This window comes from Aulonocara sp. 'chitande type north' Nkhata Bay, linkage group LG7 (assembly GCF_057382095.1).
Source record: "Aulonocara sp. 'chitande type north' Nkhata Bay isolate Kocher_YH1m ecotype deep benthic linkage group LG7, A_spYH_male_GT1.1, whole genome shotgun sequence".
Lineage (NCBI taxonomy): Eukaryota > Metazoa > Chordata > Actinopteri > Cichliformes > Cichlidae > Aulonocara > Aulonocara sp. 'chitande type north' Nkhata Bay.
Window position 1 is genome coordinate 36,555,804 of NC_141350.1, and position 16,572 is coordinate 36,572,375.

Here is a 16,572-nt window from a genome sequence, read left to right on the forward strand (position 1 = left end):
AGGCTACCCACTCATGATATAATGACGACCACATATAGCCCTCAGCATATCCTCCACACCTGCATAATAGACTTGGAAAAGCATGTTAAATGGGGGGCGGCTCCTCCGCTGATTTGTGGTGGCGGTGGAAGAAGCAGGCGAACCTAAAGAAAAAAAATAAGAACAAAAGAAAATAAAAATTTCATATATGACCAAAAATATGCCTGCAGCTGTTGAATGCTGCGTCGAACGTGTTCTCCCTCTCTCTCTTTTTCTTTCTCCCACATGCGCGAACACACGTTCCCTCGCGCGGCCGTGCGCGCACACGCAAACCTCGCCAAAGCACTGCACAGGAGCCCCCGACAGTGCCCGTGCTTGCTTGTGCTCCGTGCCTAGCGCCTCTGCTGCTCCGCTGGACGATTGCGCAGAGGACACCTGGCGCACAGCCGTTCATTGCAAGCGATCCCAGTGGTAAATGCTCGTTTTAACCTCTTAACTTTTGCAGCGTGACTGTTTTGTTTTTTTGGTTGCAGTTTTGTTTTTTTTTTTCTTTTTTTTTCTAAAGATACCTGCTCCGAGACCAAGGGTCTATCAGGGTAAAAGAACCCTGTAGAGCCAGGCGTTTGGCTTCCAACTTAGGGCTTAATGACACGGCTATTCGCGACAGGTCTGGAAAGTTGCTTCGTGTGAGGAAGCATGTGCGCAAACTTTAAAAGCTTTTTTATAATCAAGAGACAGTTTTTTCAGAATGAAGGCAGGTGAGTCACCCGTGGCGTAAGGGGCGAAAAGAGCTCCTCGGCTCTCCAGGTACTGGAAAGACAAGAGAGAAGAAGTCGTGATCTGTGCGGTGGATAGCACTACGGAGGACGGAGGGAACGGACCGATGAGACAATATGGGTAAGTAAGTGGAGAACTGTGTCGTTTTAAAACGATTCCCGCCCTTTGTGAATGTGTAGACGTTTAGGGGGAAAAAAATCCCCAAGTCTTCTGTGGCATATTAATGCGCAGCAAGCTGGCATCTCCTTTATTTAAGAGCAGGAGACTACTTTTGTCCTATTCGCTCAGAATCTGTGTGAGTACTTGAAAAAAAAGAGGCTTTCGTTTTCTATTTGGGAATTTGAGGAGAGGGGAGAAAGGAAGGAAGAAACAGACGGGAGAGTTCATGCTTGTGAATATCAAGGCGAGGAGACAGAGAAGACTACTGTCACCTTGTTGGTGTGGAAGTGATGTAGCCCTAATCTGAATCAGTCGACGAGACATTGCAACACGAGCTGAAGCTGAACAGCTCATTAATTGTCCTTGATTTTTATGCTGCAATGGCAAGTTTGTTCACCCAATCTGAACCTGACCTGAAACGGGCAAAAAAAAAAAAAAAAAAAAAAAATGGTGGTGAGATGTGCCTGTTTTCTTTGGCTTCCACCTCATACCCCCTCTTGTTTCTCCTTTCTAAGCACTGACATGTTTTGACTGCCCCTCTTCTCCTGACAGCTCTGGGTACCTACAATCTCATCCCACACTGCCTATCACCTCCTCCATTTTACTGACTGTGGGTGCTCCAAAGCTAAATTCACTCCTCAGCCTTACAAACCCACACTTCTCTTCAGTGTTTCAGGGGATTCTTCGTGTTCTGCAGCTCCAGCACTTTTTTTTTCTTTTTTTTTCTACATATACTTGGTCCTCAAACAAGTTGTGGGTGTTTGGGATTGTCACTGAATATGCGATGAAATGACGCTGTCACTTTCAAGCAGTCTGGAGCTGCTCAAACAGAAAACCTCATGTTTCATGTCCTTTCCTTTCAGTGCAACTTTTGTTGTTGAATAGCTCAGTGAAAGACTATTATTCATATCCAGGCATGCACGAGCGCGTACACGCACCATTGGACCAGAGCATGTGGTGCACTGAAACCTATATGAGTTGTTTTCTTTTTTCCTAACTCTTCCTAACACTGCAGCCACTCTTTTTGTTTGACTTGATTTTCTGTTGGATTTATGCGCCTTTTCTTTGTTTTTATTTTTCTATTACTAAATCTAATGAAAAGCTGAAACAGGCCCAAGGAAAGCATGGTGCCTACACATCTGTGCAGAATTGTGGCATTTTCCCAAGTAATGAGGAGCTTAGTGCTGCTAATGAGCACATTTTAATTATGTCATCACAATTACTATAACCCAGAATAAGTGGCTGCATTTGTTAGGATATCCACACTTCTCACTAAAGCGCTCTCTTACATCCCAGTCGCACCCATCACCTTGTTTTCCCTCATTCAGGGGCTGATTAATTAGGGGAAGTTTATGCTGTTGGCAGGGCTGAAGTTTTCTTTGTGAATTCAACAATAAAACTTGGCATTATCTTAATATCATATACAGAAAACTAGCAGCTGAACAGTTTAGCATCAACAGAAGATTGCTCAATTGTCCTCTCATTAATCAATTAATAGCTTGGTCTAACTGTGAATAATTCCCATAACAACTTTCTTCACTGTGCCTGTTTTGCCAGACTGACTCAGCTTCAATGCATTCAATTTGCATTGATTAAAAAAATAAATAGAAATGCAATAAAATGTCACATCTCACATTTTTCTTTTTGACCATTTCATGTTCAAAACTGGTAACAAACAATCAAGTAATATTTTTACAGTGCGTAATTTATCAGTGTGCAATTTCACTGACAGCTAAACAGCGATGGATGTGAACTCCCCGCTCCATGGCCCAAGCAGTGAAACTTGTATTCATCCCACAACAATAAATGACACAAGGAAGCTACATTTTCAGCTCCAAGAGTGAAGCAAGAGTTTCTGTGACACGGCATCTCTGTGTTCACCAGTCTGTCCGTACACACTCATCTACTGTAGCAGAACTGAGCAGACAAGAGCAACAGAGCCGTTAGACTGAAATAACGTCCCTTATATTCAATAATCCGTCAGTTTCCTCAAGCAGACTGAGACGCTAATTAGTCCACGGAGCACTCTTGAAAAGCCTCAACTGAATGTCTTTGAAAACAAAGAAAAAAGAAAAGAAAAAAGAAGAAGTCACCTGTGTGCACAGCCTTTTTATTTTTTTTTAAATTTCACATTTTAAGGCTTATAATAGTGCAGATAATTAGGAGATCTACTGTTGTTTATAGGTTGCTCTTGGCAGTAAACCATCCACTTTTCTGCAGCTCCTGCAGTCTACTTTTTTCCTCAGCTTCTTACATTCATGTTGCCAGTAATACTGCCAAGTTTTAATCAGATCAAATATAGTAAATAAGTTTATGTAAAAGACAAGGTCTCTCTGCCCTATGGATTAAAACTATAACAGAACTTGTTGCAGTTTCCTTTAGACTTTGCACGACTTTATGACTTTTACAAAACCCTGTCTCTACTTTATAGAAAACATCGAGACAAAAAAGTCTGACTTTGAACAATCTAAACAGTTGTAGCTCTAGCTACTTTAAAACCTGCTGAAGCCACCACTAAGAATTATTCTCTTTGTGAGGAATCTTTCCTTATTCTGAGAATGACTGAAAGTCCCCATTAGTCATTTTTTTTGCTGAGGTTTAGTAATATGTTCTGTACTGCTTCCCACTCGTGCCATCAAACTGTCATAATATAGCAGATTCTTTCAGTGTACCTCCAGGTCATTGATTTGAAGGGTTTTTGTCCCTGTTGTTGTGCAGACTGTTGGGCTATTTTGAAAAGCAATGCCTTTTCCAATTTTTTTTCCTTTTCTTGAAATCCTGCAATGACTTCAGCTGTGAATGGCTTTCCCAAACAATGTGTCCTGCACATTGAACTGATACGGTGAAATATGGGCAGACACACAAAACTGAGAACAAAGTCTGGCAGTAAGAAGTGGGAGCTGAGCTTGGAGAAGAAAAAGATTCTGCAGCTAGAGGCATATGATAACGTTTTATGCCACTGAGGTGCATCACGGCCTGAATTTGGTTGTCATGGTTTTACATTTGATTATGCAGGCTTCTTAATATTTTGGCTTGATTTGCTTTCTTTGCAAGTCCACCAGCCTGAGCAACAGAAAAGATAATTAATTATCCAAAATTATTCTGGTCTGCTACGATTCTGCAACTAAAATCACTTGGTAAATAGGAAAGAGATTTGGGTTTTGGTTAAAAGAAACCGCCAATGACATCATCGAACACCTCTTACTCAGTTACCACAGTCATTATTCATGTGGCCACAAGAGGTCACTTGTCAGAAAACTTTAAACATAGTGAGTTGAGAAATAAAAACAACATTTCTGTCAAGCTTAAAGGTTCTTTATGCTTGATAGTTAGATGTGATGATATAAGGTTAAATTTTCGCTTAAATACTTATTTTCTGTCAGAAGTTGAATATGATAAATGTACTGTCAAGCAGTACAGTGAACTCAGTGTGATCTTCGAGGCTAACGATGCAAGCAGCAGGAAATCAAGGCTAGTCAGACCAGGAAATGTTTTTCAAATTCTCTAATTTTCCAGCTTTTGTGAGCCAGTTGAAATGACAGGAGTGGTACTTGTTATGGTCTTCTGTTGCTGTGTAGCCCATCTGCTTCAGCGTCCAACATGTTGTGAATTCGGAAATGCTCTTCTGCACATCTTGGTTGTAATGAGTGGTTATTTCAGTTACTGTTGCCTTCCCATCGGCTCAGAGCAGTCTGGCCATTTTCCTCTGACCTCTGGCATCAACAAGGCATTTTCACCCAGAGAACTGCCTCTCACTGGATATTTTCTCTTTTTCTGATCATTCTCTGTAAACTGTTGATATGGTTGTGTGGAAAAATCCCAGCAGACCTGCAGTTTCTCAAATACTCAGACCAGCCCATCTGCATGCCACTTTCAAGGTCACTTAAATCAACTTTATTCCTCATTGTGGTGCTGAGTGTGAACTTCAGCAGGTCATCTCAACCATGTCTAGATGCCTAAATAGAGTTGCTGCCATGTGATTCTCTGATTAGTTATGCACCTTACAAACAGTTGAACAGGTGTACCCAGTGTCGTGGCTGCTGAGCATCCATGTGTTTGTCATCAATTTTAATTATTGAAGACTGTGTTCTATACTTCCTATTGTATTGAAGTATAATATATATCTTGATACTATAAGTAATGGTTTCTAGTTAATATGTTAGACAAATCATAACAATATTGTTATTGAAAATGTCTTGACTGTGTTCATTTTTTTTCTCTCCCCACAATCCAATTTTCCATCACATTATCCGGTGGCAGTGCCTGCAATCTTCAACTTCATTCAACTTTTTATGGTTATATTTAGACACTCAAAGAGAGTCGTTAAGGTTACGGTGACTTGACAGAGGTGTTTGCTTCAGCTGACTAAAAGCACAGTTTTTCTCTAAGCTTAACCAAAGAAATTTCGTTGCCCAAATCCTAAACAAAAATCTGGATGAAACCTGTGTCGCTGACTAATGGCGTATCTTCTTAAACTGGCCGCAACTATTATGCATTAGGCAGACGATGAATTCAGTTGTAAAATGCAACTCATGACTATGTTGCACTCCCTGCATGGAAGTACATGACATCACTTTATTCCAGTAATGTCCCCCACACTCCAGACCTGTGCACATGATGACAATTTGTTATGTGAAAGAACCTGCAGTGGTTCTAACTTTGGCAGAGAAAGTGTTAATTTATGTAGTAGCCCATCGCTCATATGACCTGTAAGAGGCTGACTTAGAAATTAGATTTCCAGGGGCTTTAAAATATTGAAAAGTAATGACCAACACTGTCATTTATTCTGACTACCACAGCATCCCTGTGTATGCTCATCTTCATGTGTGTGAAGACACATGAAGAGAAGAAGAAACTGTTCAGATAATATTTATGCCAGTTTTGTGCCTTGGATATGTTTTATTCAGAGCAATTTGTGCATTGGGTGCTTTATTCTGATGAATTTCTGCCAGGAGTCTTGATTTTTCAGGTTAGCAAAAGCATTTTGCAAAAAGAAAATGCACCTTGTCTTCAACTATCTATGCTACCCCACTTTTTTTTTTTTTCCTTTGGTTTTCACTGGAGCCAGTTAAAAAGAAAATGTAAGAAGCAGTTAAAAATAATGAAGGCAGAATCCACGATCCAGAGTTCAGATATCTAATGCAATATAGCTTTCTCAAAGTAAAATGAGCTGGTTACAGCATGAGCAACAGAAATCATTAAACTGATTATAATGCACATTGGGACTGACTAATCACTGGCACAAAGTGTTGAATTCTGATTAAACATAAATGTGTCTTGCCACAATTTTGGATGAAAGTAGCCTGCAATGCTTTCGACCTTTGCTGATTACCAGCATGCCACCACTCACACGCGCACGCATTTGGACACACACTTATGCATTAACATCATCTCTGTTGTTAATTCCTCAACATTTACAGCAGACGCGCTTTGCAGTGGCTAGCTTAAACGGTTCAGTTTGTGCTGATCTTTTGACATCAGCACTTATATTGATCTGCAGAGCTCTCTGGCTCTCTGCACCGATTTATAAACCAATAAGCTGTGCATGTGTGTGTGAGTGTGTAGGCCCATAGGAAAGGCAGGAGCAGTAAAGTTCTTGATATGTACGATGTTATGGGGCTGTGAAGAGTTTCAGCTGTCACTGACAGCCTGAGATGGAAAGCGCTGTGGGTGTAAAGATGGAAGACTTTGTGATATGGCTGATTTATTGGGTGGAACAGTTTGAGAAGCAGCCTGTCTGCCTCATGCAGTTTGATGCTGCCTGGACTTTAAAGAAAAATCTTTGTGTCTAAATGCTGATTCTTAAAAATTATATAGGTAGGTAAATAAAAGGCAGATCCACCCCAACCAGAACAGTAAATTCCATCATAATAATGGGACAGTTCATCCCAAAATCAAATTTATGTAAAAAAATTTCTGGCCCGTAAATCTCTTTATCCATCAAGATTGTTTTGGTGTGAGTTGCCCTATTTTGGATGTATCCACTGTATGAAGATGTCTTCTTTCTTTTAAACATAAACAAACTAAATGGCACTGACCTTGTGATGTGCAGTGTGCCAAAAAATACATTTAAAAAAAACTCAGCAGCAATATCTCATTGCAGAAGTCATGACCTAGTTACTCCAAGCAATCTTACATAGTGACTTTTTCTGTCTTTCTGACAAACAGTATCTGCCAACCAATAGAAATATTCAGCCATTTAATATTACAATATGACAAGGTGGAGATCATCAAGTGGTTACCGTATTTCCCGGACTACAAAGCGCACCTGAATATTAGCCGCACAAGCTAAAATCAGGGGAAAATCCTGTTTTGTACATACATTAGCCGCACCTGACTAAAAGCCGCAGGTGTTTCAATGTTGACTTATCATATGTAAGAGAATATGCACAAAGCGAATTGTCAGGAAAGAGATGGCTGTTTGGAGACACACCCCTTTTATTAATATTTTGAAAAACAAGTTATGGGTACATATTTGCACATGTGCTGTGCTTCATAAATGAGTAACAAATGTAGTACATAACAGTAACCTACAGCACACCAGAAAAATAGATTCAGACTACCTTTTAGGCTCAGGTGCAGAGACACGGCTTTAACAAGAAGAAAAGTCAGTCATTCACCACCATCTTCCTGCGCACTAAAACCACCAAAGTCCTCTTCTCCAGTGTCGGAAACGAACAGGCTCAGGATGGCTTCGTCATCCACTCTCAGCTTCTTTCCTTCGTTGTCACTTTCAAAACCAAAGAAATCCTCATTGTCATTGTCAGTGTCGGAGTCGAACACCCTCTGAAGGGCCGTGGCGGTGTCCTCCTCTCCATCATGCAGCAGTCCAGCCCTTCGAAATCCGTTGGTGATCGTGGATGTTTGCACACTTTTCCACGCTGTCAGATTCCACCGGTAGAGTTGAGCATAACTTGCTTTTCGCAAGTTTATCGCCGCTCATCATCCACGCCTCCCGCTGAACGCGTAGCGCTACTTTGAAGTTTGTTTTTCGCGCTACTTGTATGGCACTATGTTGCCTGGCGGATGGACATGTGACCAACATACCACTCTTGAACCCCGATCCTTCCGCCAGGCAACGTAGTGTCGTACAACAGCGGAACAAACAAAACAAATCGTCTTACGATATGACAAAAATCATGGACAATCTATAGAAAAGCCGCACCTGACTAAAAGCCGCAGGGTTCAAAGCTTGTGCAAAAAGTAGCGGCTTATAGCTCGACAATTACGGTACATTGTGTCTCATAAACTGGCTGATTTTTGGATTTCTATGTAATGATTACTTGAAGGGAAGTTTTGTGTTTATTTTTTTGGAAGACCAAATTCAGTTAGTTCCTGTATAGTTAAAAGAAGACAGACAGTTGTACAGCTAGTATTTCCAAACTGGACTAATTGCACCAACGCAATGTAGATGGATAAGTAGCACCAAAGGCCAAAGGAAATAATATGAAAAATTTTTTTTGGAGTGAAACGTGCTTATTACTTTATATTGTGCATTGTTATTTGTGAAGAAATTGCACTTAAAATTTTGTGTATCTTTTCAACCAAGGAATTAAACGTCTTCCACTAGACTAGAAAAGATAAAGAGTACAATAGCTAGATAAAATAGCAGATATCAAGGTATAATAAAAACTGTCCGCTGTTTGATAACTTTAATTACACTCCTGCAGCTTCCTGTCTTTCATGGATCTTCGTAAGACACGTCATGTCAGATCAAAACATTGCAACCACCAGATAATTAAAGTTTTAATGGGGACGTTAAACAGTACTCTGACATCTCTTAAGTACCACAGATTTCCATCTATTATTCTCAGTTTTCAATATGTCATTTTTGTGATAGTCTGTGATATTCAGAAACACATAGGCTACTCACACATGCATAAACAGATGTGTATTTATGGATATTCATGTGGCTCAAAGTCACACCAATATCAGGCCAACAGTATGGCTGAGAGAAAACTGTAGGCACCAGACCAGAATGGGCTGGCTGAAGCTCACTTTAAAAAGTCACATGGCTAAGAGCACTTCCATCCAACTCTTCTCATTAAGGCTGGCTTTTTCGAAAGCGGGCAGCTTTCATGGGCATGAAAACCTGGTGGTATAAAAATGTTGACATTCAAAATTACCAATTAGCCCTTTTAAAGGTCTTCCTCTTTGCAAATTAAGAATGTGGTGTGTACAAATACTCTACATTAGGTTGTGACTTGTGTGAGACATCACTTTAGTCGTCATGTTTTTATTTGCTGGGCTCCTTCGTTTAAATGACATCGGTTAGAGCGCCAGTCTAAACTGTAGTAATGATTATTTAATTGGTCGACACCTCCAAAAAAGAACAACAAGTGAAAGAATTAATTCATTTCCTTTTTGAAACATGATTGCCAAATTACCTGATGTGGTCTGGCAAATTATTTTCAAGAAAATTGAAAATGTTTTGTTTTGGTTTTTCTGATGGAAAATAAAATAATTTAAGATTACCTTAACCCTTTAGTTTTAGCTCATGGAAACATAAACAAGATTCATTTATTTTTAAAGAAGTAAGTTCATGGGTAGGTCATGGCCACTTGCTTTAAACCATTTAACTAATTAACATTTTGTGTTCATCTAATTTTTGTTCCGTTTTTAAAATGTAATGCAAATCCTCACATTGCTAGGCAACACGTACCTTTAGACATGATGTTTCACACACTCTGGCTCATAGATTTAAAGCTCTATCAAATTTGAAAAACCTGAAGTTAATTTTCAGTAATTGTTTGCACATACTCAAATTAAAACAATACAGATCACACCCAGTCTTTCTCCATTCCAGCTGCGATACTGTGGTATTCTTTCTGACACACACAGACATTATTTCCCCTCTCCTCCCCTGCTTCTATCTGTCAGACAGACATCCAGAGATGTTAACTTTCTGTCGCACCACCACTTTCCCTGCCATACTTTACTGGCAACTTTATCCAAATGTCTTTATTTTCCGTGGGGTTTCAGTTACATTTACATTCTGCTTTCCCCTGCAGCAGTCCCTTAGACCCACAGGCTCGTTCTTCACTGTAGCTAGCTAAAGAAAAGTCCTTTTCCTGACATTCTTTGACTAAGCCATGAATTTGCTGTCTTTAACTGCAGGTTAATATTAGCTCTTTCATTTAGGTCTACAAACTGATTCCTGCATCAGTGATCTCTGGTTTTACTGTCTGCCCGTCACAACCAAGAATTCTCAGTGGAAGCAGCATATCCATTGTTAGTCTTTACTTTCAGCACCTCTGCACAGGATTTATAAATAGGTATTGATGTTTGTTACAGTTAGTTGTGGATAAATAATAAATGCATAAACAAGGAATTATGTTACTCATCCTATTGATCTGGAATATTATATGCTTAAGGGGCATTCACACAGGAGGCGTGTTGGCCTTTGGTTGCCTGAAATGTCACTACAGGCTCCAGTTGCTTAGGTAACCCTGATATATGTTGATTAACTTTAATTGCTCACCCCAAAATTGAGAAAAGTTTCACTTGGGACCTGCCTTCTTGATGCTGACAGCAGTTATTTTGACTGCCGTGTGTTCTGTGTTCTTTGGTTGCCAACAAGTGACTTCAGTTTCTTTAGATTTAGAAAATCCTGATTACAAAATTAGGTCTTAAAGAGTTAATCTATAGGCGTGCCTATTGGCAAATTACAGATTTTGTATTGTCATATTTAAAGAGGCATAAACACACACAAAACCATGCAGCAACAGGTTTCTTTTTTAAAATTTCATGACAAGAACTGCTAAGCTTTCCTGAATGCACGTACCTTTTATAAATTAACAATGCGTAGAGTAGTATAAGCAACAGATTATCAACCAAAATTATTCAGTCATGCTCCCAAAACGGTTGAATTCTCTGCAATTTCCTTGACAAATAGCCAACCAACCCACCAACTGAACATCATATCAGCCACTTTTTTCCCTGTTTGAAGCAACTGATGCAAGAGTTCTTTAAGTGCACTGAAGAGCACTTTGATCTGTTCCCTGTCCAATTCTACATTTGTGAAGGGCGGTGCAAATGTACCTTACTTTTGTTTTGGGTTAACGTGCATAACTTTAAAATCCTGAATGCATACTGCTTTTGTTAAGTTACCAAGATGTTTAATTTATCTTTCCTTTTTTATACGCACTTGTTCACATGGCCACTAGAAGTAAGTTCACTTTTAAGATGTGACTATATTTCATAATAACAGATTTCATTGTTATGTTATATGAAATTCCGGTTCAGCAGAAAAGTAGAAATGGAGAAGATCTCAAGGCAAAGAAGCCTTTCAGATGACACTTTGCATCTGCTGGGCAGAATGTCAAAGCATACCCTCAAACAACTGTACAGAGTGGATGCACAAATGGGGTCTACGTGGAACACTCATCAGTCTTCACCCTTATTTATCAAGTTAATGACATAAAAGTTAATTAACATTTGGCTAATTCTTTGCTGCAGTGGTTGCACTTCTTTTCTGTTTGCACACAACTCTATGCCTCTTTTCCTAGTGAAGGTTCCAGCAAGAGCAGCTCTGTCTGTCTTCATTTCCCCATTTAACTGCTATGCTTGAGTAGGTCGTGGACTCAATAGACCTCAGTTACTACGTCTCCCACAAATCCAGACAGAATAACTGAGCTCACAGAATTGACTGCTCATTTCATTTAAAAATTTAATGGATGCTGCCCCATTTAAGCTGTATTTTTCTATTACTGCTATTAAGCTCCACTTTTACATATATTTTGCTCACCATATGCAGTGTATTGTGTATGTAGGACTGGCTGCTTGTCTGTATGCACGTATGTGCAGCTCCAGTAGTAGTAAAATAAGCTTTTATCATAAATCAGCTGTTTTATACTGCTTCATGCTTTCGCTGCGAGTTGAAATTACAGCTGACTCCAATTTTCAAATTAATGGCCGTAAAATAATGGGTTTTAAGTGTGTAAAAGGTACTTCATTTCAATATTGTAATGCCACTGTGTCCAATTAATCACAATTGCATGATAGGCCCCGTGACTGGTAATATGTCACGTTCTTCTGTCCTCTGGAAGTATTTTTAATTCTATGTGCCTTAAATCTGAGTGAACACACTCAATAGTGTAATATATCACACATGCTGTAGTACCATACAGTTTTGCTTGCTTAAGCTCAATCACACATCATACAATTTAAAATTCTTAGATGCTGTGTCAGAACAGAAGTGTCAGGTTAAAAAAGGATGCACAGGAAGTAGGACTGGGAGAAATCGTGTTACCTGAAGCTTTAGGTTATGCAAAAATACAGATTAGAATGTATTATACTCTTTTATTTCTAGACTAAAGCCTCATATTGGGATCAGTATTTCTCACAGTCACATCCGATCTTAATTTAGTTTAGTATGTTGGCATATTTATAGAGAAGAAAGAAAGAGAAAGTGACAATTAAGCCTATAGTGTAGACGGTCTTCTATTTTCCAATTTAAAACAGGCACAGCTGCAGCGAATGTTTAAATATAAAACGCTAACTATACTTTTCTGCCAGTCAATAACCTTTAAAAGCCACCTCATACACCCCTCCTTTTAATGTGTATTATCTTTTATATGGTAGAACATTTAATAAGAAATATTTAGTTTTTTTTTTTCTTCTTTTTTTTTCTCCACACTTTCATTTCTTTGAAGTGCCCCAGCATGTGGCCTGTTGCAGCATGTAGTACTATTGGCCAACCCACTTGGGCACTCTGGGTAATAGCCTTTGCATCAGTGCCTGAGCACTGTGCATTCAAATGAAATATCAACTTGTCTCACCGCCAAGGAAGATGACAGCTGACTCTGCTGGGCCTGCCAGAGACCACTCTGTCCTGGGGGGAGGGGCAGTGTCACTTTTATGGGATTTCGGGAAGGTTGCCACTGGAACCTGGCCTTGGGTGAGGTAATTGGAGAAAATATATATTTTAGGATATTGTGGAATAACTTTAGCTTTTTTTGCATTTGAACCCATTTCAGCTGACATTTAGTGTGCACATTTAAGTGTAACTTCAGCAAATTACCTCTGTTCAGGACGTTGTTGAGCTCCAGGGATACCGGAGCACAGAACTTGTTTCTTAATTAATATTTATGGTCTTCAATTGCATTTTCATCAGCTGCAAATTGTGTTGAAACATTGGTCGCTGCACAAAATAAAAGAAAGTCTGCTCTACTTGTCTCCTACATACTTGACTAAGAGTACAATTCCATCTTATAAGAAATCTGTTTTTAAAACCTTTTATTGCTATTGCAAGAAATCTTTAAATGAAATGCTAAACTAATAAAGGTGGTGTTAAATTTGGTATGGGTTTAGTCTTTTAGAAATTTTTGACACTGTCCCATCTGGGTTTTTTTTGTTTTTTTTGTTTTTTTGGCCATCTGAGGCAACAAAAATTATATTTGCATCTAGTTTGGTTGCTGAAACGTTTTCTGTTATGTACATGTTGAGAGTCATTGTGTACATTGAGTGCATAGGAAATATAATCTAGATTATCCTTACTGAATCAGTAAACTAGGTTACTTAATGCATTCACTAAAATATATAATATATTTTGTGGTAGAAGACTACTACTATTTTACTACTACTCCAGCTCGACCAATCATCGGCTTTATATGGATTTAAATTTAGATGTACCCACAGGTCATTGGAAATAAAACCGTTCATCTGTTTATCTTTCTCTGACCTTTGAATTTACTCTTTATGTGTTGACAAAATGTACAATGAGATTTACCGTGGTTCTCATTTTCAAGGTCACTTTTGATTTTTCTTTAAGACTTGTGGTAGTCATTAATGTAGGATTCTTTTTAAAACAAATAGTAAGAGAAAATTAACTTCAAATAAAAGCTAAAGGGTGAAATACACTTTACAAGGCTGTTACATAGGTTATAAGAAGACATTTGCACAAAGTTTAATACAAATCGTTTCTGGCTTATAGGGATTTGTACAGAATCTGATCTGATATTGTCTGTAGATTAGATTAGATTAGATTAGATTAGATGGAACTTTATTAATCCCTCGGGTGGGTTCCTCTGGGAAATTCGATTTCCAAAAAAGCACAGCACCGACAGAAGTTACAGAGTTACAGAATAATTAAAATATATATATATATATATAAATAATAATACACACACACTGTAGTGATGTCACTTGTTGCCTGGAGACTTCCGTTCAAACAAACTCCTACTGCTCTTTGTACTTAATGTAAAATAGGTGGCAGTGACAAACTGGAGCTTAATGCAATGTTGGTGCTGCTGCACTATGCTGGTTTTGTTGAAATCTCCAAGATGTTAAATCTACAAGATATGAAATCTTTAAAACCCTCCGGCTCTGATTGGTCACGCTCTACTGAGAAGAAGGAGCCTTGCTGCTGGAAAGTTGTAGCTTACCACAAATCCCATATCAAATCTGATCTGCAGGGGAATGGATTTAATATCAACCTGTGGCAGCTCTATTTTATTTAAGCTGTATTTAGATAAAGGTTGTAACTTAATGATTTTCTATATATGATTTTTAATATTTTGGTTGTGTGGGTTTTTTTTTGTTTTGTTTTTTTTGTTTTTTTAACTTTAATAATGACACAAACACAGCTATATTGAAAGACACATTTTATATTATTAAATAATTTATTTGTAATAGTTATCATAGATATATTTACTTATGCCCTGGTGTACATCTAATACGTGAAATCAATGGAAGCCTATGACTGCCTGCATGTAGCACCCCATTTAATTTCTGATTAATGAAACTGTACTGAGAGTAAACATTTCTCTTCATTGTATTCTATAAAGCCTCTCATGGGAACCTAGCGCACATATGTCCAAGGGGCTTTTATTACTATTCTCTCTATGCAGAAATCCATGCTGAACCATTGTGTGCTAATTAAAGACACTGTCATGCGTAGGCGTCTATGAGCCCAGTGGCACATTATTGTGGCTGCATAGCTTTGAGTTTTCTGCCATCTAATAACCACCTCTTGTTTTTTCATATTTTGCTATTCTTTTTTTAGGAGTACATGCACATGAAATCCCAGATGTAGTTTTAGTGATATGACATTGTGAGGTTGCCCTGGGGTTTTACAACACAGCCAATGTTCCAATGGGATTATCATTTAGGGAAAACGGATGGCTGCGTGTAGTGCAGCAAATGCTTGGAGAGTTCACAAAGTAGTTACAGGAGGTGATGGAAGTGCCACTGCATCTTTTGCTTCAAGGATTAGAGTGATTTATTTATAAAACCATTATTTTTTTTGTTGAGTTTATCTTGACTTATTTTCATGCACTCATTTGCTTCCGTTTATTTCCCCCAATAACCTGCTGTACAATTCACAAAATAGCTTTATTCTTGAAATTTATTTACTTATGTTTTGCTATTTTATGATATAATTAAATGTAGAGTGCTGAACTGAATTTGTATGCCTGTCTGGATCATAGCAGGATATGTAAGAAATCTGAAAAGTATTATTTTGAATGATTTTCCTTTTAACAGTCACATAACTCATTAAACACAGGGGAAGGCTGGATGAGATGCTGAAACCAGATAAGTTACTTCAAAGAAAATCTGTACCTCTTATCTCTCAAGATGCAGATTAATGATTTCTTGACATTTTGTGTTATTCTGATAACACACACTTTCTCAAAGTTGGTGTGTGCACTCCCAGTGGCCACAAGGTAATTGTTGTTGGAACACATTAAGACAGTGAAATCGTGTCCTCTAAAGCATAGACTGATGCATAGACTAATTCATGTTCACAGGAGCTGTCGACCAGGTTACCCAATGTAGTTTCCATCCATCTTTCTTTATTGAATGTAATGGAATAATGTAAAATAATAATAATAATAATAATAATGTATTCTGATTCTTCTATTATAATTTCTCCAAGGAAGGCATGGCAAAAACTGCTAAAACACTGCAAATTTAAAACCGCACTGATTCAGGAAGCGTACAGGAGTAAATCAAATCACTGGTTAAATGTAATTTCCGTAAAGATCAAAAGTTACCTGCCAGTGTTGAAGTATAGCATAGCTGCATTTTGCAGTTTGTGGTGGCAGCTCATGTATGACATTGGATGTTTGTTGCCCATTTTAGCATGAAATTGTCACTGTGCTGTATGACAACCCCTAAGTTGTGGATTAATGATGCATACTAATATTTTCTGCATACCATTTTCTGCACAGGGGAAGAATTGCCTTTTATTTTCTTACTTTGCAGCTTACAGCAGCAGGTTAGTATAGAGAAAGTGCAAGAGTTGAACTGTACAAAAATTGGATTTTTTGAAGCTAGTAATAAACAATTATTTATTCAACCTCTTTTTAGTTTCATTAATGTAACACAAAATCATTCAGGACAGTTTATACAGTACGAAAGAGAGCTTGTAGTGTTGTAGAGGAAAACCCTGTGATCTTTCCATGAGTAAGCAATTGATAATTGTGAGGAGTAAAAATACCCACTTAACCCTTTAGAGCCGATCGGAGCGGGAACGCTCTGTTATGCGTAACTATTTTTAAATCCCAGTAGCACTGCAACCACGTAAGCTAGCGCAAAAATTTTTTTTGCATATGAAACCGGAGGAGTTGTACTTACATCTTATGCCATCAGCTTGTCCTAGGTCACGGTTTTCTTCCACATATAGCTTTGCAAAAACTGCATAAAAAGCGCTTG

At 38.4% G+C, this 16,572-nt stretch overlaps 1 protein-coding gene across 1 annotated transcript in view; it reads left to right on the forward strand.

Annotated features, from left to right (window-relative positions):
- The first annotated feature begins 343 nt into the window (after positions 1–343).
- Positions 344–16,572, forward strand: part of lrrtm4l1 (leucine rich repeat transmembrane neuronal 4 like 1) — a 65,247-nt gene continuing 49,018 nt past the window's right edge. Inside the window, exon 1 of the mRNA XM_086300239.1 lies at positions 344–876. Within this exon, the coding sequence (XP_086156365.1) occupies positions 873–876 (4 nt within the window). The 5' untranslated portion in view covers positions 344–872. The remainder of the gene's footprint in view (positions 877–16,572) is intronic.